Here is a 23,639-nt window from a genome sequence, read left to right as displayed (position 1 = left end):
TGTAGAGGAAAATGGGGCGGGAGGGAGTGGGGGAAGGAAAGACAGTAGACTGAGACAGACAGTATTACCCTATGCATATGTATGACTACAAGAATGGTATGAATCTACATCATGCACAACCATAGAAATGAAAAGTTGTACTCCATTTGTGAACAATGAATCAAAATGCAGTCTGTAAAAATAAAAATGAAAAAACTGATAGTATAATGGAGGAGAAATCTTAGCCACAGATGATTACATTTCAAAAAATCCAAGGAATAAATGACTGAAGCTTATAACTATCATTATCATGATATTGTATAAAATATTATTGCCTTTTAATTTTTATTTGGTACCTAGTGATAGATTCGTGGCTCTCATTTTAATAATTGTTTTACAGGTCTTCTTAATGATATGGGATAGCCAGGACTCAACCTCCTCTCAGTGCACCTGACTGTAAATACCTGAGCCATTCTTTGCTCTTAAGAATTTGAAGAAAGTTGAACTAATTATACATATTTCATTTTTACTTGATACTCCTAAAAGAGGCAGAGGATGGGAGCAAGTAATCTAGTGGTTCTCAAATGTCACATGGAGGGCTTGCTAAAGGCCGATGGCTGGGTTCCACCTCCGGAGTCACTGACTGAAGAGGATTGAAATGGGCCACTAGACTTCGCATTTCCAGCAAGTTTTCGCACATGGGGATCACTTTGGCACGCGGATGACCCTTTGAGAACCCCTGCTTTGAAGAGAAGTGTAGAGAGAGCTCAGGCGATGGTGAATTTTTCCTGTGGGTTCAAGAGCAATTTGAACCCACCCACGGGGGGGGAGTCCACAAAGCAAGAGGAGTTTGCAATTCCCAGGCTGACTGAGTCACCTGTCTTCTCAAGAGGTTTCAAAACATATTGCTGACTTAAGTATTTAATTGCAAACCTATATACTGTTTATTCAAGAAAAAATTGAATCATGGCATGAATCTGAATTTTTTTTTACTCTTGATGAAAACCCCAATGGTGAAGGACTTGAAAACACCAAGGTGAAGGACTCCAGGTGTTGAAGGGCTCTGGATTCCCCCATCCAGAATGCTGTGTTTTCCTGTCTCCCACAGAATCACAGGTTTCCTTGGATTCAAAGTCAAATGCCTTTCCACTCACAAAAGGCCTTCGATCAAAATGCTTCTTTCCTTTTCCAATTATTTGAGGACAATACTTTTGTCGATAACGTGAAACGTGACCATGGATTGCACGTCATCCTCTTGTCCTCTGGCTTTATCCTCACTACATGTCAATACACGTGAAGGAACTGTGAGCACCCCAAGAAGTATCGGGGTTCCTTTGTCCACTGCCTTCTGAAACGAGTGCTCAGTAAGTGCAGGAGGCAGGTCCATGTGAGGATGGCCGGAGCCCTGGCAGTCAAATGTGGTTGAAGTTTGGATGGGCGAGTTATCCATTGTGTGATCGTGGCCAATTATGTGACCTTTACTGACCCTCTGAGCCTCGATCTCCACGTGTAAAACAGAGAAGGGTTTGGTGCCTGGGATTCTTCCACACAGCAATGGGATATGTGGAGGCTGGACACAGTTGTGGGATTGACCCCTAAACGTGTCTAGAAAGAGGTGAACGTGGGCTTAGATACCTTTCTTGGGATTCTGAGTCTCAGCTTTCTGTGAAACAAAAAGTACACAGTTAAGTCCAACAAAATAGAGATAGGAAACCTCTCTGTTAATCGTCTGTTTTTATCCATGAATTGGGGGTAGTCACGGGAGGTAATAAGAATTGGTTTTTAATTAATATATTTAGAAGATGAAGGGTAATAATGAGGCCAATATCCAAAGAATTATTCTAAAAGGCTGGTATGGCAGAATGTCCTAGAGTGATTACCACCCGTATCTACAGCTTTACCAGCTCATCGTCAGTGTTAGAAACTATTTTAACAGGATTTCAATGGAATTTGTAAACAGCAGGCCACTGAGTCAAGAGAGAGAAAACCACGTGAAGTACACAAAATAACAAGCATGTTTCAAAAATATATATATGATATTTATTTTCCATTTTTCACCGACTTGATCATTTGCTCTGTTATTACATTTATCAGCTTTCTGAAATCAAGTGACACATACCCACGGAGGATCAGTTACAATCCAGGCATCTCGAAGGCCTGTGTTTGAACATACCACGTAAATGGGACACAGTTGTTTTACAGAAATAAAAGTGCAATCTACTCCTAACAGCAGGGTTGGGCTTTCCAGAGTGCATCAGTACCATAGTGTTACCAGTGGGCATATTAACTATATTGATATCAGACATTAGGACCGGCGATGTCTTATTACTCTGAGTCATAACAAACATACTAAAACCTACTTCTATTTTTATGAAGATATCAGCTTTTTAAAGTCTCAAATATCCAGAGAGTAAATACATGGAATTCTAACTCTGGGTTAGAAAAGCGTGTTTTAAGATTTCGGCTCAAAAATAGTAAAGAAAATCTGTTTATCATACTCAGAAACTTGAACAATTGTATAAAAGTAAATACATTCATTCAGCATTATGCAGATAAATGGAGCCAGAGCAGCCTGCAGAGGCTGGGCTGGAGGCAGCTCAGACAGGTCCTTGGTGCTGTTCCTGCAGCAACCCGCATGGCTCCCCCTCTCCCCGCAAGGAGAACCATCTCAGTGTGTGTAATACGGTTCCTAAGAATATGACACAGATGCTACCAAAATAAATGTCTTTATAAAGCAGCCACAGCCTTACAGGGGAACACGAAGCCCTCGTGGCCTAAGGCTCTTCCTGTGGGAGAAGCTTCCACTGCACAGAAGGATCAAGTTCATTATCAAAGTCATCCAGCTCCTGCTCTTTGGAGAGCTCTAGGAAAACCTGCAAGGGAGGAAACACATAAATACAGGGGAGGGCTGTCACCTACCTTCTACAGCTTCAAGCGCAAAGGGCATGCACATCCCAGACACTCAGCTCCATGCATGGTATGAAACCAGCCAGCCAACCCACCTGCTCCAGGGTGGACTGCGAGAGGCTGTACTCCTCCAGGCGGAAGCTCTGCTTGACTGCGGAAGGAGAGTGCGCGTTAGGGGACGGCAGGTTCTCAGGCCTAGACGGTCTTGTAAGTCAACGTGTCACACAAACGATGCATGTTTGCACGATTTAAAGAGGTAAAGGTCACATTTATCATGTTTTAAATACATCATCCCATTAAAAATACACTGACGTTCACTTAGATGTGGGAAAGAAACGGCTCTTGTTCGGCTTATGGGCCGTGCAGTTTTTGAAGTCTGGGTTTAAGGGAGAACATGGGCCGGCAAAGTTTCCTTCCTGGCATGTAGATTATAGGGGAGAATATCCGAGGTTTCCAAGGGAGTGACTCTTTCTAAATGGATTGAAAACCCTTCTTGTTGATCAAAATAGACTGTGAAGGGCAGTCGGAGTTTGGCCAGGAGCCCAGCAGAATGAAAACAGGCCGGCCCCAGTCTGAGGCTAGGGCTGGGCCGGGTGCCAATCTAGGGAGTGCAGGGAACAGCCACACGGCCTGAAGATTGGGTGCTCAGTCCAGAGAATGGAAAGAAGATTCTGGGCATGACTGCAGATGTGATGGACAGGCGTCACAGGGTCTTCTGAAACCAGGAGGTCGGATTCTCCTCCTTAGGGCAGGTGACAAGCAAGCAAAGACGTCATGGGGCAGTGACAGTTAAGTCAGTCTAGAGGGGGAGTTCTGATCAGCACGGTTCAGGGTTGCAGAGTGAATGGTCTACCATGGCCAGGAGGACCTGTGGTCAGGTAAAGCACAACAGACCCAGGGAGACGGTCAGTGGCCAGATAAGAGCCAGTGTCCTCATATACCGCCGAAGGCAATAAAACGCTATGCCGGCTGTTAGAAAGCATTTTCTTTAAATGCACAGATGATTAAGTTTTGACTTAGGTTGGGTCAATATCTATGCAAAAACACACGGAAAAAAAAAAAAAAAAGTCCCACAAAGCCAAGATAAAAATCACTTCTGGCCTTCTCTGCCACATACGGACAGAAAACACCTTCGTCGCTATGATTCTGGGGCTCCTAAAATTCAATCTGAGATTCCAACTTTTAAATTGAAGGCATTAGGTCACATTTCATTTCCCATGGGGATAGAGTATTACGTCATTCAGAATTATCTTCTTTTCGGGGTCTTATTTTCAAGTCATGGTACTTACGCTTCTCCAATTTAAAGAAAGCCTGGGCTAGCGGCTGCACGTCCTCCACTGGTAACTTATAAACCATCAGAGAAGAGTACCTGAGAGGAGAGGGGAGACCAGCTGCAGCAGATGCAAATTACCTGTCAACATCGCTCTGGTCTTTTCTACCTTTTATAATCATGGTTAAGAATGTTTAAAGCAGAGACCCTGCCTTAAAATAAAAAATAGAAGGGAGTGGGGAGGTAGCTCAGTGGTAAAGTATCTCTGGTTTCAATTCCTAGTACCCAAAACCAAAACAAAACAAAAAGCTTAATGTCATGTTGGATGGGTATCAGGTTGGACAGCAGATCTTTAGTCTCTTCATCTTACTTAACTGAAGATTTATGCCTGTGATTAGCAGTTCCTCATTTCCCCTCCACTCTGTCTCTGGAAACCACCCTTCCACTTTTGGATTTTATGAATTTGACTATTTTAGATACCTCACAAGTGGAATTGTGCAGTATTTGTCTTTACGTGACTGGCTTGTTTCATTTAGCATAAAGTCCTCAAGGTTCATCCGTGTTGTAGTGTACTGCAAAATTCCCTTTTTTTTAAAGGCTGAGTAGTAGTCCATTGTACGTATAAAACATGATCTTTTTAAAATTCCATTCATCTGTTAGTGGATACATAAGTTGTTTTCATGTCTTAGCTGTTGTAAATAGTGCTGCTTCAGTGCAGCCACTCTGGAAAGCGGTATGGAGATTCCTCAGAAAATTTGGAATGGAATCACCATTTGACCCGGTTATCCCACTTCTCAGCATATTCCCAAAGGACTTAAAATCAGTATACCATCACAACACGGCCACATCAGTGTTTATAGCAGCTCAGTTCACATCAGCTAAGCTACGGAACCAACCTAGGTGCCCTTCGACAGATGAATGGATAAAGAAAATGTGGTATATATACACAAGGGAATGTTACTCAGCCTTAAAGAGGAATGAAATGATGGCATTTCCTAGTAAATGGATAGAACTGGAGAATATCATGCTAAGTGAAATAAGCCAGTCCCAAAAAACAAAAGGTCGGATTCCTCTCTGATATGTGGATGCTAACACACAATAAGAGGGAGGGGAGAATAGAAGTTCACTGGATTAGACAAAGGGAAATGAAGTGAAGCAGGACACGGAATTGGGAAAGACAGTCGTAGACAGTTCACACATGAACTTTCCTACGTTCATGTGAATACATGACCAGTGTAACTCCACACCATGTCCAACCACAAAAATGAGAAGTTACACTCCATGTATGTATAATATGTCAAAATACCCTCTACTGTCATGTATAACTAAAAAGAACAAATAAAAAAATTTAAAAACCAAACAGACAGTGCTGCTTCAATGAACATGGGAGTTCAGATCTTTCTTTGAGATCTTGGTTTTATTTCTTGTTTATGTATACCCTGAAGTAAGATTGTTGGGTCATATGGTAGCTCTGCTTTTCTTTTTTGGCTTTTTTTTGGAAGAACCTCCATACTGTTTTCCACAGTGGCTGCATCCTTTCGTATTTGCACCAACAGTGTGCAGGTGTTCTGATTTCTCATCTTTGCCCACAGTTGTCTTTCTTTTCAATAGTAGCTCTTCCAACAGGCGTGATGCTGTCTCCCATTCTGATTTTGATGAGCATTTCCCCAATTACAAGTGACACTGAACTTCTTTTTTTTTTCCATATACTTGTTGCATGTCTTCTTTGGAGAAACGTCTCCTGGAGTGGTTAGCCCATTTTAAAATCAGGTTATTATTTAGTTATCAGAATACAGGAGTTTCTTATCAGATGCACAGTTTGCAGATACCCTCCCCCCTGCAGCTCTGCCTTTTCCCTGTGGATTACAGCCTTTGCTATACAGAATCTCTTTAGTTTGCTGAAACCCCACATGTTTATGTCTTGTTTTTGTTGCCATCACTTCTGGTATCATATCCGTGCACTCATCTCCAAGACCCATGTCATAGGGTTTTCACTTATATATATACTTTTTCTAGGAATTTTACAGTTTCAGGTCTTAGGTTTAAGTCTTTAAAAGCTTTGAACTGATTTTCATGTAGGGCAGAAAATGGGGTCCAAGTTCATTCTTCTGCATGTGAATATCTAGTTTCCAAAACTACCTGTTGAAGAGACTGTCCTTTCCCCATTGTGCATCCTTAGTCCCTTTGTTGAAGGCCAACTGACCATGTCAGCATGGATTTCTTTCCGGGCTCTCTGTTCTTTTCTGTCTTTCTGTCTTTCTGCCCGTATCACAGTGTTTGGATTATCAGGGTCATGTGGTATCTGGATCTTTATTTTGGTAGACAAGAGTCTGCTTGGTGTCAATGAAAAGTCTCGGGTGACTCTCTACCCAGAAGTGGGGGAGGTGGCTCACAAAGAGGAAGAACTGGAGGGCGGGAGGGGGCGTAAGACAGAGAGTTCTGCGTCCTCGGGGGTCTTGCCTGGCAGTGAGCAGGTGCACAGCAGATGTTCTTCCAAGATTCGCTGTGCAGGCCATAGAGCCCATCTCGTAGAGTGCCTGCCTCGCATGCTGGAGGCCCAGGTTCGAGTCCCCGGCACTGTGGGATTGCGGAAATAAACAAACGAAACCAAGATTCGCAGAATCACCTCCCACCTTACTCTCTAAGCTGAGCGCTTGATCCTCGGCGTCCTCCTTCACCTGCCTCCTGATACTGCTCATCTCTTAGCAAGGGCAGAGATCTCGGTGCACCTGGTGTACCTGCCGGTACCTCACATGCTCTCGACCAGGCTCACACGACATCCCCAACGCACGGTAACGTCACCCAGCTTCTGATCGGGAGGTCAGGACTTCAGTAGGTAATGACAGCCACAGTAATTTTCATTTATTTCTCAGATAAATGTCTCTCCGGCATTTGAAAGTCATAAAGATTTAGATCATATTTGGTAGGATAGCATTTCATGTGGTGAGAGGGTAACTATCCTCATCTATTTGGCTCTCTCCCTGGGCCTCTGTGATGTATTTCCACTCAGTCACAGACACACACCTTGCTTTTATGTTTATACTCCACCTTAGAAATATATTTTTCCACTTTGTCATTATGACTTATTTCTCTTTATTTTCTTTTTTCCTGCTCTCTTTTTTAATTTTTTTTTCTCCTGAAGGTTATTCTAGGTGTGAAAAATGACCCAGAAGTTAATCTTTGACTTCGGCTATTATAACTTTCCTCAGAATGGTGCCATTATGCAAATCCACACAAAATTCAAAGTATTAATAGCTTTGAAACAAAACAATTGGATTGACATCCTGGTTTGGCCACTCATTAGCTTAGTCATGGGACCTAATCTGTCTCCCTGTCAATTTTTTTCCTCTTTATACAGATAAAGAATTCACTTATGAAACACTGGATTTTCACAGAACTTTTGAAATGGTCTCATTTTTCCTTGGAATAACAGTATCTACTTTGAAAGTCTCTGCAAGGATTCAATAAGATGACCAGAGATGTGGACAGTACCTGGTAACAGGTAGCAGAGCTTTTATATCAGCTCTCTCTTCTCTAGCTTGCTTCCTACTTTGTCCAAAGAAGAATCTTTGCCTGACATTTCCTTTACAGATGGATGTAACTGACAGGAAAAGAGGAATCCACAACCACCTTTACCTTTCCTGTCGAGCGGCCTGGGGGAAAATCCTGAGAATCTCCGCGTGGAGGGGTTCCACCTGTGCAGGGGTCTTCACCTTCATCTCCAGCAGGTAATCTTTGCCAAATTTGCTTTTTAGGTGTTGGATGGAACCGATACACCTGGAGGTCGGAGGAGCACGAGGTCATAAGAGAAGGGAAGAAAAGGTGTCTGGTACAATGTTGAAGACCCTTGATTGCTGCTGGCTAACCCCAAGGTCCTTATGCTAAGCCCTGGTGCTGCAGCACTGGCCGTTCATAGTGACCTCTCTCGCTCCACAGACAAAATCTTCCAGACACGCACCTCACAGTCAACTGTGACCTCAAGACAGGCTCTCACCTCAGCCGTCCGGACACCATGATGGCCACGCGGTCACACACGGCTTCTGCCTCTGCCATGTAATGGGTGGTCAAGATGGCGCCCCTCTTGGTGTTCCTAATGGTAGCCTTGATGGCCTGCCTATATTGTCAAGAGAGTATCTATAATTTAGGGAATCTTTCTGTAAGCCCAAAAAGGATAGAAAAAAAGAAATCTTAACTGGGCCTGAATGTGAATAATTAGCAGAAGAGATTAAGCAAGGGAGGACTCAAGAAGACAGGGAGGATGGGTACGGGCCAGCCAGGTGATATATATATATATGTGTGTGTGTGTTAGATATATATTCACATTAAGAAATAATTTAAGGGACAATTTTTCAAGGAGAAAAACAGTGCACAAACTCCCTCCAAGGTGGTCTGTGCTGGTCCCCATGGGGTGATGCTCCTCACCACATCTGCTGCTGCCCCTCGGGGTCCATTCCGGTGGACGGCTCATCCAGAAGCACCACCGACGGGCTCCCTAGGATGCTCAGCACGAAGCACAGCTGGAACGAGAGGGGCAGGCCGTCCTGGACCTGTCCGCGGGGCGCCCAGAGCAACCTGAGCCCCACCCCATACCTTTCGCTTTATTCCCTCTGACAAGGTCTTCACGGGAGCCTTCAGCTGGTCCTGCAGCTTGAGCGCATCCACCAACCTGGAGGAACCCAGCAGAGCCTCAGTGGGCTCCACGAGGCCAGCGAGGGCGAGGGTGGAGCAGAGCCCGGAGGCGATGCGGCAGGGGAGGGGAGGGCACAGCACTGTCTGGTTGGATCCCCACCCACAAAGACAGCGCTCTTTTAAAAGATAGCCAAAGAATTGTTTTACAGTTTAAATTGTAGTGTTTTGATAAATTGCACAAATACATTTTTTTTCTCCCTATGGTTAATTAAGAGAAAAAAAAATCAGTGCTTGGAGATCTGAGAAAACCAGTTTCCAGGTGCACATCTGCCCAGCAGGACCTGGGTCCCTGTCTACAGCCTCCCATCCTGAGTCTCCTGTGAAGGGTGCCACTCCCGTCTCCTCCCCAGGCCAGACCCAGAACAGGCGTGGCTCCCCGAGTACCGTGTAATGGCGACGGCGGCATCCCCTTTCCTCAGTCCCTTCACGGTGGCAAATACCTCCAGGTGTTCCCTCACGGTCAGGTTGGGCCACAGCACATTCTCCTGAGGACAGTACCCCAGGAAGCCCGGGGCGTCCCCTCCGCTGCTGCCTTGGAGGAGCACCTGTGGATGAAGGTCAGACTGTGGCGCTTCTCTGACCAGCTCCGCCACAGCCCTCTCGACACACCTGGAGACGCTGAAGGACCAAATTGAGCTTCATGCTCTGTGTTCATTCACAGAGAAGGAAGCGTATCAGAGTAAATACATGCACATTAATGTGTGCACAGCCGGCGACGTATTTGAGTTGAGTATCAAAGATCCCACAAATATGGTGTCCTGCCTTCCTGGCCCCCAGTGATGGCCAACGTTTTCATCACTGACTGAATGAAGTGCCTTAGTTAACGACTTGCTCTTCAGCTTCCCTCATGGATGAAATGTCTATAGGTGCCTTCTATGTGACAAAGGCTGCTGCCCGCTGGGACAATGGACAATGGAGTAACTGTTGCCCTGTTTGGGACTGTTCGTTCTATTGAGTGGATCGGGTCATGGAGAAATGAGCAAACAGGACTGAGAGGCCAGAAGGGGTGCTGTTGTGGACCTTTATGAGCCGGGGTGGAGAATAACAGGGGAAGGGACTTGGGCGTGTTTGATCAGAGGACCTGTCTGCTGAGGAGCCATTTCAGCAGAAGAGAAGGTGCCAGTCACGGACAAGGCTGGAGGTGGGGATTTGAGGCAGAGCAACTGAGAGCAAAGTCCTGTGAAGGGGGGCAGTTTGATGTGTTCTTGGACCCCTGGCAGAGGCAGGGGTCCTGGGGCAGAGTGAGCAAGGAGAGAGGGACAGAGCTGCAGCAGAGGACGTGGCCATCAACTCCTGCTGTGCCCCGTAAGACAAGGGGAGGTGACCTGCCAGTCCTGGAGTAGAGTGGTCCCTGAAAATATTCAAGCAAGAGAATGACAAGGTTGAAAACATCCCGCCGGTTGAGCCCATTAAGCTCGTGTCATGACTTGCCAGTAGTTGGCTTTGTATTTCAGACCTTGCTTCGGTTTTAAAATATTTTGTCTCAAGATGTCAATGAGCAGCTATATCTCCTTCGCTTGCATGTATAATGAGAGATTCAATGTTGACTTAGGGTCCATCTGGTGACTGAGTTGGAGGGCAGTCACTTTGGAGGCAAGGAGCCTGCACAGTTAACAAACCATCGCCACCTCCCTTCCGTGCAGTGAGCTCTTACTCCTCTGTAAGCTCCCTGCTTCTGTCAACAGCAGGACTGTACTGAGTGACATCAGTCAGGACTTTCTGACTCACCAACATTTTCTCTCAGGTCCCCTTGGTGAACACCTGCTTTCACCGTGGCTCCAGAGGCTGGTGACACCTGCTTTCTTTCCCCTTTAGTGGGATACTTGCCAATACCACTGCTGGCTGTGCGTTTCCTCTGGGCTGGATGATCCACCCCTTTCCATGGGGCGATTCCACAGACCTCCCCCACTTTATATTTTGTCCTGCGTTTCCCTGGACATACTTTCCCAAAGGAATTTTCAAAACTCTGCCACAGAATTTGGGAGAAAAGTTTTATATCTATCCCATGATGTCTCTTTGATATACCTGAGCTCTTATTTTTGCCTACCTGGCCACTTAATTAAATGAAGTTGAAGTACAAGTCAACCTCACATCCCTGGGGCTCATCTGTAAGTCGTTCATTAGAAACATTCCCAAGAAACAGTGTGTTTGCATAAAAATGTATATTCCAGTAGCTAAGCACTCTGTGAAGGATGATGATTATAACTAATAAACATTTTTGGGTTTCTTAAAGCAATTAAACTCAAGATTAAAATATTACATATCGGGAAGATGCTGCTCATTGCAAGTGCACGTCTATGTATTATTATTGATTTATAACTTGAATTTATATGGATTTTGATTTCTGATCTGATACAGAAAATTCCTCTTTACTGCCTTTGAAGACATGGATAATTATTCCCTTTCAGGGCTTAAGTGTTGTGTGTATGTAAATGTCAATGTTTGCACTATTCTTCTGTGTACTGCATTAAATCACTTCCATCATGTAATGACTGAGTGGCACCTTGCTGTCTATAAAGTCGTAACAGCTTGCACACTTATTCTCAGCACCACTGGCTGATATATTTTCCACATAATTCACCTACCTGGCCAGCAGTTGATTTTGTGTCTCCAGTTATCACCCTAATGGATGTACTTTTACCAGCTCCATTATGTCCTAACAATCCTAAAACTTCACCTGAAAAAAAATAAATGGTGACAATGTGATTTAAATATAATAGTAAAATTAAGAGTAATAGTCTAAAGTCTCACTACGTGATGTGTGGTGTGTTTTATATGCTATATCCCATTGAATTGTCACACCAACCACTCTGAGAAATTACCATAATTTCTTCTTACATATTGGGGGATAAAATCTCTTAAGAATAAGGTTATGCGCCCAAGGTCACATTGATGGAAAATTGCAAAGTCATTCTTTGAAGCCAGGAGTGTCGGAGTCTGCCTCCTGTGATCCTAACCACTGTGTAACAATGAATTGAGGTCATCTAACACTTGCTGGTTGAGATGACAGGACATGCTGGTGCCTCCCTAGCCTGTTCTCTTGTGAATAACGACCATTGGGAAATCAACTGTGTTCATTTAAGAACAACATCATGGCGCCAGTGGTTCACTGTAACAGCTGATGGTTTCACTGTAGATGTGACTGTGCCCCAATTCATGGGGCAAGTGAATTAGTTTAACTTAGAAATGAGACGTGTAAAAAGGGTTGTCGAGGTCACCCTTGAGGACCTGCAAGCGAGCCCAGAGGTGGTGCCTAAAAGCTTCTCCCCAGGAACCATGGAGCTCTAAGGAGAGCTCTGAGCCACCCAAGGGAAAGTCTCGTGTCCAACCTTTCCTCACACAGAATGAGACATTCCTGGTGGCTATTTTACTCTTCCTCTTGGAGAAGCAATGCTTCCTCTTCCCTGCATACTCCTTGCGTAGACAGCTGGCGATAATGACTGGCTTCTGTAAAGGACAAGTGAATCATGTCAGACCTGGGTTTTCTCCATTAACGGAATCAGCTCTCTCCCCATTGCTCTGACCCTTTCCTGCTCAAACCTGGCATCAGAGACGTGCCTCTGCTTGGTGACATGCTTAGTGGTCATTCTTCTAGACTTGCAATCTTGGAGAAGAAACAATGTCATTTTCCTCTCCTACAGAAGCAGCTACTCAGGAGCACATTATTTTATAGAGCCTGCCTGACTCCTCAGATCAGGAGCAAAGAGAACTAGAAAAGCACTTGACTGTCTCATCCTCAGGGGACAAAAGAATGTGCCTTGGCTGGGACTTGACTCTGAATTTTGTACCATGGACGTTCTCCAACAAGCAGAGATGTGCATTGCTTTGTTGGGTTTCTGAAAGCCTCTCTAGGCTTTCATTATTTCAGTTGCACTTGGCTTTATATGCACTCTAAGAAATACAAAGAAAGCTAACTTGGCTTTCATTCTGCCCATTAGATGGGGAAAATAGCGACTGCCTACAGAAGAAGTCATCCTCATGTAAGGCTGAAGGAAAAATCAAAGCATTTGAGAACCAGACTGGTGGACAGGCACATTACCAAAAGTTCATATAATTTGATGAAATAACCTCTTTACATGTTTTACCTCATCGACGTCTGTGGAATTCAAGGCATTAGCCGTTCTCACTCTTTCCATCTGAACGTCTTCATCTTCCCCTTCGGGCTCTTCTAGATTTTGACGCACATCAATGCTTCTTGGAGAAATTCTAGAGTCAAACACATCCATTAACAATTGGTTTCTGGCCTTCCTCCTTGTATTTAGAATCCGGCATTCTTTAACCGTCCAGTAGCCTGCACAGTTAACAAACCATCGCCACCTCCCTTCCGTGCAGTGAGCTCTTACTCCTCTGTAAGCTCCCTGCTTCTGTCAACAGCAGGACTGTACTGAGTGACATCTTATGCATCTTCCATTCTACATAGCTATAGAAATGTTATCTTTTTCAGTGGGTCACTGAAGCCTATTACCTGACAAAGGATTTTTATATCACAGCTCAAGGGGGTGCAATTTTTCTGGGAACCTTAGCTTTGACATTGATGTGTTATTGTTATCATGTTCTTGTGCAGAAAATGAGTTGGACTATGTGAAGTCAGGACTGGTTCAGAAAATATAAGTTAGGTGCTTGGTCTGTCATGAAGTTGGGCTGTTTCTTTGAGTGTGTGTATTTTCACTTTCTCCCCATCCCACGTCTGGACCATCACACCCAGCCTTCATCCTGTTCTAGTCTCTCTTCCCTTGACTTCCATTTAGGCAGTCACCTTCCAACTCTCTGCAATAGTGAAACCTAAATGGTATGGGAGACACAGAGGACACGATTGCATCCCTGAATGGTTCACAGAAGTTTCTGCCTCTAAGTCCCATCTGTAACTGAACCACTTGTGATCCGCCATCTGCCTTCTCACTAATTACCGGGCAGGGAGCAGAGCATAGATATCGCTATCGTTGGCCTCTTCACCATGCTATTCCTTCTCCCAGGGTGGACGACATTCCTCCAACCACCAATCCATTCAAATCTATTATTCCTGAAACTGAGCCAGCCAAATTTAACTTTCTCTAGAGCTCCACAGCACCGTGTCGGATAGAGCCTTTTCTTCCCGCTCAGTCCTAGGGATTGAACCCAGGTGAGCTTTACCATTGAGCTATATTCCCACCCTTTTTTAAAAAAAATTCTTTAGATGTTGATAGACCTTTATTTTATTCATTTATTTATATGTGGTGCTGAGGATCAAACCCAGTGCCTCACACATACTAGGCAAGTGTTCCACCCCAGAGCCCCAATCCCTTTTTATTTTTATATATATATTTTTTTAATTTTGAGACAATCACGGTCTTGCTAAATTACCCAGACTGGCCTCAAATTTAAGATCCTCTGGTCTCAGCATCCCCAGTAGCTGGGATTCCAGATGTGAGCCACCATCTTGGGCTGGAGATTCTCCTAGCTAATGTTTCAGGTCTGTTTCCTCCACTAGAGTACAATCTTTATTTTCACTGGAGTTTTGTTCCTACCCCATTCCATCCTGGCACATGGCATGTCTTTGTTAATGGATCGCTTCACTCATGATGGAAAAAATCTTAAAATACTGATCAATGAAATAAAAGAATTCATTTGATTTCTTCCAACCTGAAGAAGGGATCCTTTCCCATGGGTTTCTTCCCAAACTTCCATTCCAGACATCGGAGAATAAAAAGAAAAATGATAAAATGAAGCAAGGGCTGGGAATAAAGAGAGAAAAGAACAATTAGAAACACAAAAAGATCATGGTTTTAGTATCAGCGAGGAACTAGGAGTAAGTGGACTTTACACAGATGTATTTAGGGAAAGCATTCCAAATTTCCAGTAACTAGTAGGTAGATTGGGAAACTATTATATTAATTTTCAATCTTATTTACAAAAGCACCAGAAATAATTATAATGATGTGATATTGCTACATCATTTCAGTTGCAGTATTCTCAAAATTTAGAAGCACTTTATGTTCTCTGCTTATCCTTATAAAAATAATTGCCCCAGACTGTCTAAACATTAAATCTTCATAGGCCACAGACATTTATATCTCCACTTTCAAGAAAACAACAAAAAATAAAACTCCAGGGTATGTTCAAGAACTGAGATTTGTTGAGTACAGTAAAAAGCACAATAATTTTTAAGGAAGAGTGTGCTCTTACAATTAGGAAGACCAGAAAAGTTTCTCTACTATTTGGTTCGTCATCAAAGATATCATACGTGAAAAGCTGCAAGAGGAAATAAAATGTTAAACAGGAAGTTTTTCATTTCATGCATCTTATCCTCATCACTTTGAATCACCCCCAAACAGCCCTGCTAACATTTCCCCTGATTTCCCCAGAGCGTCAGTCAAGTGTCCATTCCAAATGGCCTAGTGAAGCCTGACCTCCTTCCTCCTGGGGTCTCTGAGCTTTTCTTCGAAGCAATAGGATTTATCCATCGTCAAGTGCCTGGGCTCTGAGCTAGCCTCCCAGGACAGAGACTGCACTGCGTCACACGCCTTCCTATGCCTGCTGTTCCTCTTCATGGCGTCCCTTCCCTTCCCCATTGTACCTCTCCACTTGTGCACCTCCCTCCCTCCCTCCCTTCCTTCCTTCCTTCCCTCCTTTTGTACCACCTAGTCAGGAAAAAAAAGGGACTGTATTCACATTGGGTGCTTCTCTAACCTTGAAGACTCAAAAGTCAAGGGCACCTGATTCACTTGCTTCTAAAGCTCAGCGTGCCTGGGAGAACGATCGTGAAGGCTGCTCTCTTTCCACTAGCCATCCCCTTCCTGCCCGTGCCTTAACCAGGGCCAGATTTTCTATTACAGGTCAGCTGGAACCCATTGTCCCTTGGGGAGAAAAATCAGCTGGAATCCACGAGGTGGAAAATGTTAAGTTTTGTGCATGTTCCGCCTATTGCACTGCCCAACGCGGACTCGCCTTCACAGCTGATCATGAGTTCCTGCACGCTGGGACAGACAGAGGCGTTACTTACATGATAAGATAAGAACAGGCAGCCAATCAATGTGGCTTGTGGTATTAAAAAGACGATGCAAAATAGCACACTACTTTCAGGTATCTCCAACAGAAACATAAGCACAGAGGACAAGGTGACCTAAGGAAAACAAAAATATGCGTGTTAATCACTCCGGATCTCAATATGGGTTCCAAATTGAGACGCGGCTTATCCTACAGAGAATGCATTTTGAATCAACTCCAACCTCCTCACCCAAACTGAAGTCAACAGGGGTCCATTACATTTTCTCTGAGCAACATAGATAAATTCCTAGGGTCTAAAGCATCATGAATGAGACATGACTGGACAAACCTAAAACCCAATATGCAGAATGTTTTCATTACAGAATAGTAAAAAAAAAAAAAAAAAAGTTGGCATGTGCTGCTTTTGGGGAGTAAAATTCGAAACAGTAAATAAGCAATAGGTATAGGGAAAAATTGAAACTTGAAAAATCTGAAAAACTGAAAAACAGGAACAATATCATCAACAATGAAAGCTTCTGTTAACTATCTCAGTGCAGAAAAGTAAGCACTGAACCACTTGGAGTGGCTTACGCAGAAGTATAAAACACAAAATTCAGGGACAAGAGAAAGTCACAGGAACATCCCAAGCTCTCAGATTTGTCTTCTCTAAAACCTCGCAAGGGCTTCTTAAAATTTTTACACTTCTAATTTCTTTGTCTCTGGGACCATTTTTTATTTTATTTTTTGGGGGCTATAAGAATATCGTAATGGTTAATCTCTCATTGTCTTTTTTTCTGTGCTAGAGATATCCATGGCTTCTCGAAGCCTGGAGAATAAATTCCTGAGCACATTATTTAAGGCCAGCCATGTGCTAATTTGTGCACCATGATGAGGACTGCCCGCCCTTCACCTTGATTTCTATCCAAGGCCTCACAGGTAGTGAGTATTCCTAGGATAAGCCTGGGTCCCCTCCTCCAGGTCTGCTCACCCTAATCTACAGGTGTCACCGCGTTTCCCTGTATGTGTTGAATCTTGTTCTTCTTCAGGTTTCACTGTCTCTTTTGGTGGGGGGAGTGGGGAGGAATGGGGATCAAACCCAGGGGTGCTTAACCACTGGGCCACATCCCCAGACCTTTTTATTTTTTATTTTGAGACAAGGTCAGTTGCTTAGGGCCTTGCTAAGTTGCTGAGGTTGGCCTCAAACTTGCAATCCTCCCACCTTAGCCTCCTGAGCAGCTAGGATTACAGGGGTGGGCCACTGCACCCAGCTAGGTCTCACTTTCTAAAGAAAACCTCTGCCTTCATTTTCATAGATAACACTCTCCCTCTCCGGTTTCTGCAAGCCTCTTACTCCATTGTGTAACAGACTTTTAAGGTAGAAAAATAACTCTGCAGGCAATCTTTTTTTATCACCTGGTTTTAATAAGTGGCTATTTATTATCTGCCTATCCTTTGAGAACTCTTTTTCTATTTAATATTTTTTTCCTATTATCAGTCTTTATTTGTGACACACCGTGGAAGTCAATAGGTACTTATTGAAGTAATAATTTCCTTTTTGCCTCCTGAAGTCACAGGAAATTATAATAGATACTCATAAGTTACACAAATTTTCCCTCCTGATTTAGACAAAAGAAGTGTGGCCTTGTGGAATTAATTTTTAGTAGGGAATTTGGAGAAGTACATTTAATTATGTTGGTAGAGGAATGTGGAGCCTCATAAGTTTGTGAAGAGCTTTGAATTTACTTCTTTTGCAGGAAAACAAAGAGGTGGAAGATCTCCAAACTTCCCTTTCGCTCAAAATTTATAATTCTAGAAACAATTTGGCCGCTTTTAAAGATAGACAAGATGGAACTAAGATGGGGAAAAGATGTAGATTTTGAAAAGGATCCATAGGTGAAGAGAATGTCAACTATTTTAGACTGTGATGTTGATTTATTCTCCTGAGGTCGAAATTTACAATGTTAACTCAAATCATACATTAAATATGTAAAATAAGTGTTCACATGAAACATACTTACGACAAAGAAGCAAAATGACCAAATACCACTATTTTTTCTCCCCTTTCGAAAGATGAATGAAATCACATATGTAAAGAAGATAAGGGACATGGAGTAACCAACAGCACACGGGATCTGAAATCAATAGGAGTATTAAAGACAAATGCAATCCAGGAAGACACTGAGTCCCCAAAACATTGTTACAGCACGGGATTTGATGGTCATTTATGACAACATACTGCCAATGAAAAGGGTTTGAATATTCAAATCCCTTAATGAAATGAAAACGACATTTGCTTTATGGATATTGTCACTTACTTGAATAATATGACTTATAAATGTGAATATAGTCTCTTGGAAGTTTAAAGTGTAGTCCATTAAATACATAAAAAGGAAGATCAAGCAGTAGAGGGGAATGTCCACCAGTGCCTGCCCAAGCCAGTACGCGGAAGGAAAGAGGCCCGAAATCCGCAGCTGGGACCTCATTCTGCTCTGTTAGGAGAGAGCACAGAGAGAAAAGGGCATTAGTTCTGGATTATGGCGACAGACTAAAGGGCGTGGATTAGTTGTGGACCTGAATATCAGTCTGCTGCGTTGATGGAGGACCCCGATGCCAGAGCTGGTGAAAGACTCAATAACGGAGGCGAGAGGGCTGCAGTGCACGGTCCGTGAGCTCCAGACGTAGCCGGGAGCGGGGAGCAGAGCTCACCCACCTCGGTCACTCGCTTCCCACCAGAGTCCCGTCTCTGTCGCTCTGCGAAGTTACACTAGGTAACACAGGTGCCAGGTAGTGTTAGAATGCCACACAGTCTTTAAATACCACAGGAAACACATATGATTAAATGTGGCTTGTATGATTCCATATACTGTTAGGCAGATGTTAGGGGCAGTTTTGGTTCGGAGATAACTCCCAGAAAAACGCTCCGCAGACACAGGTCCCACACGAGGAACTTTTATTTTATGCGGACAAATCGTGCCGCTTGGGGAAAAGGGGAAAGGAAAAGAAGAAGATGGCGCAGGGTTTCTCCTCAGTTATCTGAATTTCCCGGGCTGGGAGGAACCAATCGCGGAGAATTATTACAGACTGACTGATGGACCAATGACATATTAGAATGGTAATGTGGGAAGCAGGAAGATTATGGCAACGAAAGCCGGAAATTCCTGTAATGGGAGAGGCCAGCGTAACGCAGATTGACAGGTGGGTTGGGAGGCTGGGTTCCTGTAAAGGGAGAGGCAGGCATAACGCAGATTGACAGGTGGTTCCTGTAGCGGGAGAGAAAGGTGGCTTTATACCTTACATATACTATATAAGAAATTCCCACATAATATATGATAATGTTGGTTATACAGAGTAGTATATAATAGGTATATAATTATTACATATAATGCATACAGCAATATGTAATTATAAACATAAAGTTACCATAGACACTGTATTAGTTATAAATTATATAAAATTCATATATTAATTATTACATATAATGCATACAGCAATATGTAATTATAAACATAAAGTTACCATAGACACTGTATTAGTTATAAATTATATAAAATTCATATATTATATATCAGGTATAAATTATGTAATTAAATTATTAAGCTAAAAATATATATTATTAAGCTAGAATCATGTTAATTATCATATTTTATTAGTATTATACATTATGCATAATTAAGTATGTTAAGTATTATACATTATGCATAATTAAGTATGTTTTAATTATGCATTATGTATAATATGTATACTATACCCCATTAAATGTAGTATTATATTTTATATATTTTATATAGTAGTATATAATCACATATGTCACATATAATCATATGTATATAATTGCTTTATGCTTTAATCTGAATAAACAAGTTAGGGTAGTTTTGCCATAGTCCACGTTCACATATTCACTACTCATCCAAATATGTATGTATATGTACATAGGTATAAATAGAATCATAAATATAAATGCAATTTATATTTCTCATCAAACTGTAAAAAACATTATGTATTTTAAAACTACGTGTCAATTGATGTCATTTTAGCACAATTATAATTGAACTATTCTAGTAATCTGGAATTTTTTTTTTTTCATTTTAAAAAACTTTTAAATTCAGGTGTTGGTGGGCTCAGATGAACTAGGGGATGCTCCTGACCAATTTGCAATGTGACCTGAAAATTCATATCAAAGTCTCCCAACATTGCATAGGTTATTCAGGTGGGAAAACGGAGCAGGACTTGGTGAGTGACTAGATAGGGGGGAAGGCAAGAGAGGAGTGAAGGACAAACTTGGGTGGCTTGGAGGGTGACTGAACACCTGGCACTTCTGTTGACGAACAAGAAAATAGCCAGGGGTGACATGTTGAAGAAAATCACCAATCCAGTTTTGCAAGCGTGAGGTTTGAGACCTCTGTGATACTTACAATGGAAATGCTGAGAGGGGAGTCTGGAGGTCAAAACAGAGGTCAAAGCAGAGAGCCGGGACGGAGTCAAATCTGCGAGTGACCAGCAGGTAAGAGGACTTGAAACCCTAGCAGTAGCTGAGCTTAGCTGGGGAACAACAGCATCTATCATGAGAGGAACGCCCAGGCTGAGAGCTGAGGATTCCCCAAATCTAGATGACACAGAGGGGTAAGACCCTCCAGAGGAACAGAGAAATGATGGGCAAGGTCTCAGGATAAGGATGGTGAAGTTGTGGCACAGCCAAAGAAAGTTCTCCTGGTTCCCACCGGAGAAGTTTTCAGGTCTGGGCTACATTAACTCCAGAGCGCCCGACTGCTATGTCACACAGTAAATGACATTTCTTGGGATGCCTGCAGGTTCCGCCCTTGAAGGGAATCACTTCATGGGCCCTGTTCTCTTTTCCTGGGCAACTGAACTTCATTGAGAGAGGCAGGAAATGAAGCAGAGGAAGGTGAGAATGAGTAAATAGGGGTACTTCTGCCAGGTCTCGTGGATTTTCCATAATAGAGTCACAAAAATGGAATGTTAAAGGTTATTCTGTTGACATCTGTGGCCAAACCAACCCGAGGTAGCCTGGGATGATCGTGTAAACTCACCCTTCCTTGACTGCCACTCAAAGCCTGGCTACGGAACCAGAAGCATTTTAGCAGGATGCTTGGGGGATTCGTAGGATGAATGAAAAGATTCGTTTGGATGAATGAAAGAGTGTGAATCAGAATTTACAAATAGTTGGTTCAACACTGGAGTTCCAGTTTCTAAATGCTGACTTTTCCAATATGTCTCTCCTCTTATTTCAACACTCTCTTTTAATTAACTTTTTTGAAGTATAGTTTTCAAACAAGAATAAGCATACATGTTAGATATGCAGCTGCCTGAGGCTTGATGAACGCACATATTCCACAAGGCCTGGAGCATTTCCACCCTTCTCCCAAATTTCCACCCTTCTCCCAAATTTCCTGCACTCCTTTCAAGAACCTTCACTACTGGTTACAAAAAAAACATAAACCTGCCTTTGGTCACAATTGGTTAGTTTTACCTAAGAATTTCCTCCTTTGTGTCTGTCTTCATTCTTGGTTCTAAGATTCCTCTGCACCAATGGGTTTATTATTTTTTCTTCTTTTATACTGCTAAATAATATTCCATCATATGACCATACCAGAATTTACCAGTTCACATCTTGAGCAGTTGTTTTTTTCAAGTTGTTGACTAGTATGAATAAAGCTACTGAGAACAGTAATGTTCAAGTCAATGTGAATTTCTTTTTCTTTCTTTCTTTTTTTTATTTTTCAGTACTAGGGATTGAACCCAGGGGCACTTAACCACTGAATCACATCCTCCCAGCCCTTTTTATATTTTATTTTGAAATAGGGTCAATCTAAGTTGCTGAGTTTGACTTTGATCGTCAGGTCTCAGCCTCCCGAGCCGCTCGGATTGTGGGTGCGCACCAATACTCCCAGCTTCTTTTTCTTGAGTACTTAGAAGATTTGCTGAGTCGCAGCAAGAGGTGTATTTTTAACTTTACAAGAAACAGTCAAACTGCTTTGCAAAGTGATTGTACAATTCATGTTGTCACCAGCTGCTCATGAGAGGTTCTAGTTTCATCACATTCTTAAAAACTTGATTTCCCCAGTCATTTCAACAATATTCATGTTGTGTAGAAAATCTTTTGTCAGATACATAAGTAATGTGAACATTTTTCTATCAGCCTGTGACTTACCTTTATTCCCCCCCTTATTGGCATTTATACAAAGAAGGTTTTTACTCTGATGAAATTCAAGATCATCTTTTTTCTTTTCTCGTATACACTACCTCTTTCTCTTCTAAGAAACATTTGCCTACCACAGGGTCTATGATTCATTTCAAATTAACTTTGGGTATGGTGTGAGGTGTGGGCTAAGAACATTGTTTCCATTTTTGGTATCGAGCTGTTCCAGCACAATTTGCTGAAAAGCCTGGCCTTAGCCCTGAGAGGAGGTATAGAAGGGTTTAGGCCGTCAGGACGAGAAGGTGGGTGAGGAGATTGGGTCGAGCCAGAACAAAGGAGCACGGGGAGGGCCTTCCAAGGAGGGCAGCTTCCTGCTTGACCAAAGTGCTCATGGACACAAGTGGGGACCCAATCAGACAGACACTCTGTACCTGTGCCCCTAAGCAGGGATTCAATAGAAAAACTAAAACAGACACATGGACGGAGGGTCACCAGTGAATGACGGCTAGGAGCACATGGACAGGGGAGGAGAAGAGGAAAGTTGGAAATCCAGAGACCATAAAAAGAACAAACCCACCAGACACCTGGCTCTGGGGCCCCTTCTCCTGTGGCTTTTGCAATAAACCTGCTGCTTGCTTGCTATCTCTGTGTCCTGTTCTTCAATTCTTTACTGAACAGAGTCAGTGAGCCCAACACCCCTAGATGGTAACAGCCCCATGTGAGCTTCTAGGCAGTTTTATTGAAAATCAACTGATGACCTATGTGTGCATTTACTTTTGAAATGGTTATTCCATTTCATGTATCTACCTGATTATTCTTAACTAACACAACACGTTCTTAAATACTATAACTTTGTAATGAGACTTAAAGTCAGAAGCACAAGTTTGTGTCAATTTTTGCTTTTCTTTCCCAAAGTTATTTTGTCTATTCTAGGTTCTTTGTATGTCTGTACAAATTTTAGAATCATTCTCTATTATCTATTTATTTATATACACCTATACTTCCACTTATAAAACTTCCTATTATTTTAATTCCATAGAATTTAAGCCTGAATTGAATGCTCAATTATATATGCATAAATAGCTTCATGGAAAAATCTTAACATTGCTGTTAGCATCTAATTAAACAATTTACTGGAAGTTTCCGTGACTCATTATTACCTTGTAGTCGTCAATGCTGCTCATGGCAATGTAAGGAGAACAACTGGACAGCAAAATCAGCCAGAATATGGTGTATCCCAGGAACTCAAATGGAATATTCCATAGGTTCTGGAAAAGTGAAGAGCACAACCAACTGAAGGAGTGATTTCTAAGTTAATTTTCTGGAATAAAATTTTAAAACACTAATCAGTTTAATGTAATCCTGCCACAGGTCCCTTTTGAGATTCTCAGTCCTTTCATTATCTAGCTTTGAAGCTTCACTTTTAATCTTTGGGCTTCATACTCAAATTTATAGGTAAGGAAATCAATTCAAAGAACATGCATGTGTTAATTGCCTCACACAGTTGGACAGTAATAACAGCAAGATTTTAGGCCGCTCCTTACCTTAGCCTTCTAAAACTTATTCAGATGCTGAGTAATAAACGATAATTCACATTCAGCACTTTCAATTTTCTAACCGATCTTATTTAGAATGTGCTAGCCTGTCTCAAAAATCATATCCCTGTGCTAGTAA

General features: G+C 42.6%; 1 protein-coding gene across 4 annotated transcripts in view; it reads right to left on the bottom strand.

Moving 5' to 3' along the window:
* Positions 1-2,011: 2,011 nt before the first annotated feature.
* The window catches only part of LOC124979828 (ABC-type organic anion transporter ABCA8-like), a 70,349-nt gene continuing 48,721 nt past the window's right edge, over positions 2,012-23,639 (bottom strand). For all 4 annotated transcript variants that reach the window (XM_047544591.1, XM_047544593.1, XM_047544592.1 and 1 more), the window contains 17 exons: positions 23,126-23,233; positions 18,124-18,297; positions 17,827-17,940; positions 15,825-15,944; positions 15,008-15,073; positions 14,465-14,556; positions 12,931-13,051; positions 12,175-12,292; positions 11,431-11,522; positions 9,230-9,390; positions 8,747-8,822; positions 8,579-8,673; positions 8,151-8,270; positions 7,793-7,933; positions 4,176-4,255; positions 2,982-3,037; positions 2,012-2,852 (listed from right to left, as the gene is read on the bottom strand). In XM_047544591.1, the coding sequence (XP_047400547.1) occupies positions 2,754-2,852; positions 2,982-3,037; positions 4,176-4,255; positions 7,793-7,933; positions 8,151-8,270; positions 8,579-8,673; positions 8,747-8,822; positions 9,230-9,390; positions 11,431-11,522; positions 12,175-12,292; positions 12,931-13,051; positions 14,465-14,556; positions 15,008-15,073; positions 15,825-15,944; positions 17,827-17,940; positions 18,124-18,297; positions 23,126-23,233 (1,833 nt within the window). In that variant the 3' untranslated portion in view covers positions 2,012-2,753. The remainder of the gene's footprint in view (positions 2,853-2,981; positions 3,038-4,175; positions 4,256-7,792; positions 7,934-8,150; positions 8,271-8,578; positions 8,674-8,746; positions 8,823-9,229; positions 9,391-11,430; positions 11,523-12,174; positions 12,293-12,930; positions 13,052-14,464; positions 14,557-15,007; positions 15,074-15,824; positions 15,945-17,826; positions 17,941-18,123; positions 18,298-23,125; positions 23,234-23,639) is intronic.

This window comes from Sciurus carolinensis, chromosome 3, assembly GCF_902686445.1.
Source record: "Sciurus carolinensis chromosome 3, mSciCar1.2, whole genome shotgun sequence".
Taxonomy (NCBI): domain Eukaryota; kingdom Metazoa; phylum Chordata; class Mammalia; order Rodentia; family Sciuridae; genus Sciurus; species Sciurus carolinensis.
This window is presented reverse-complemented; position numbering and strand designations above follow the sequence as displayed.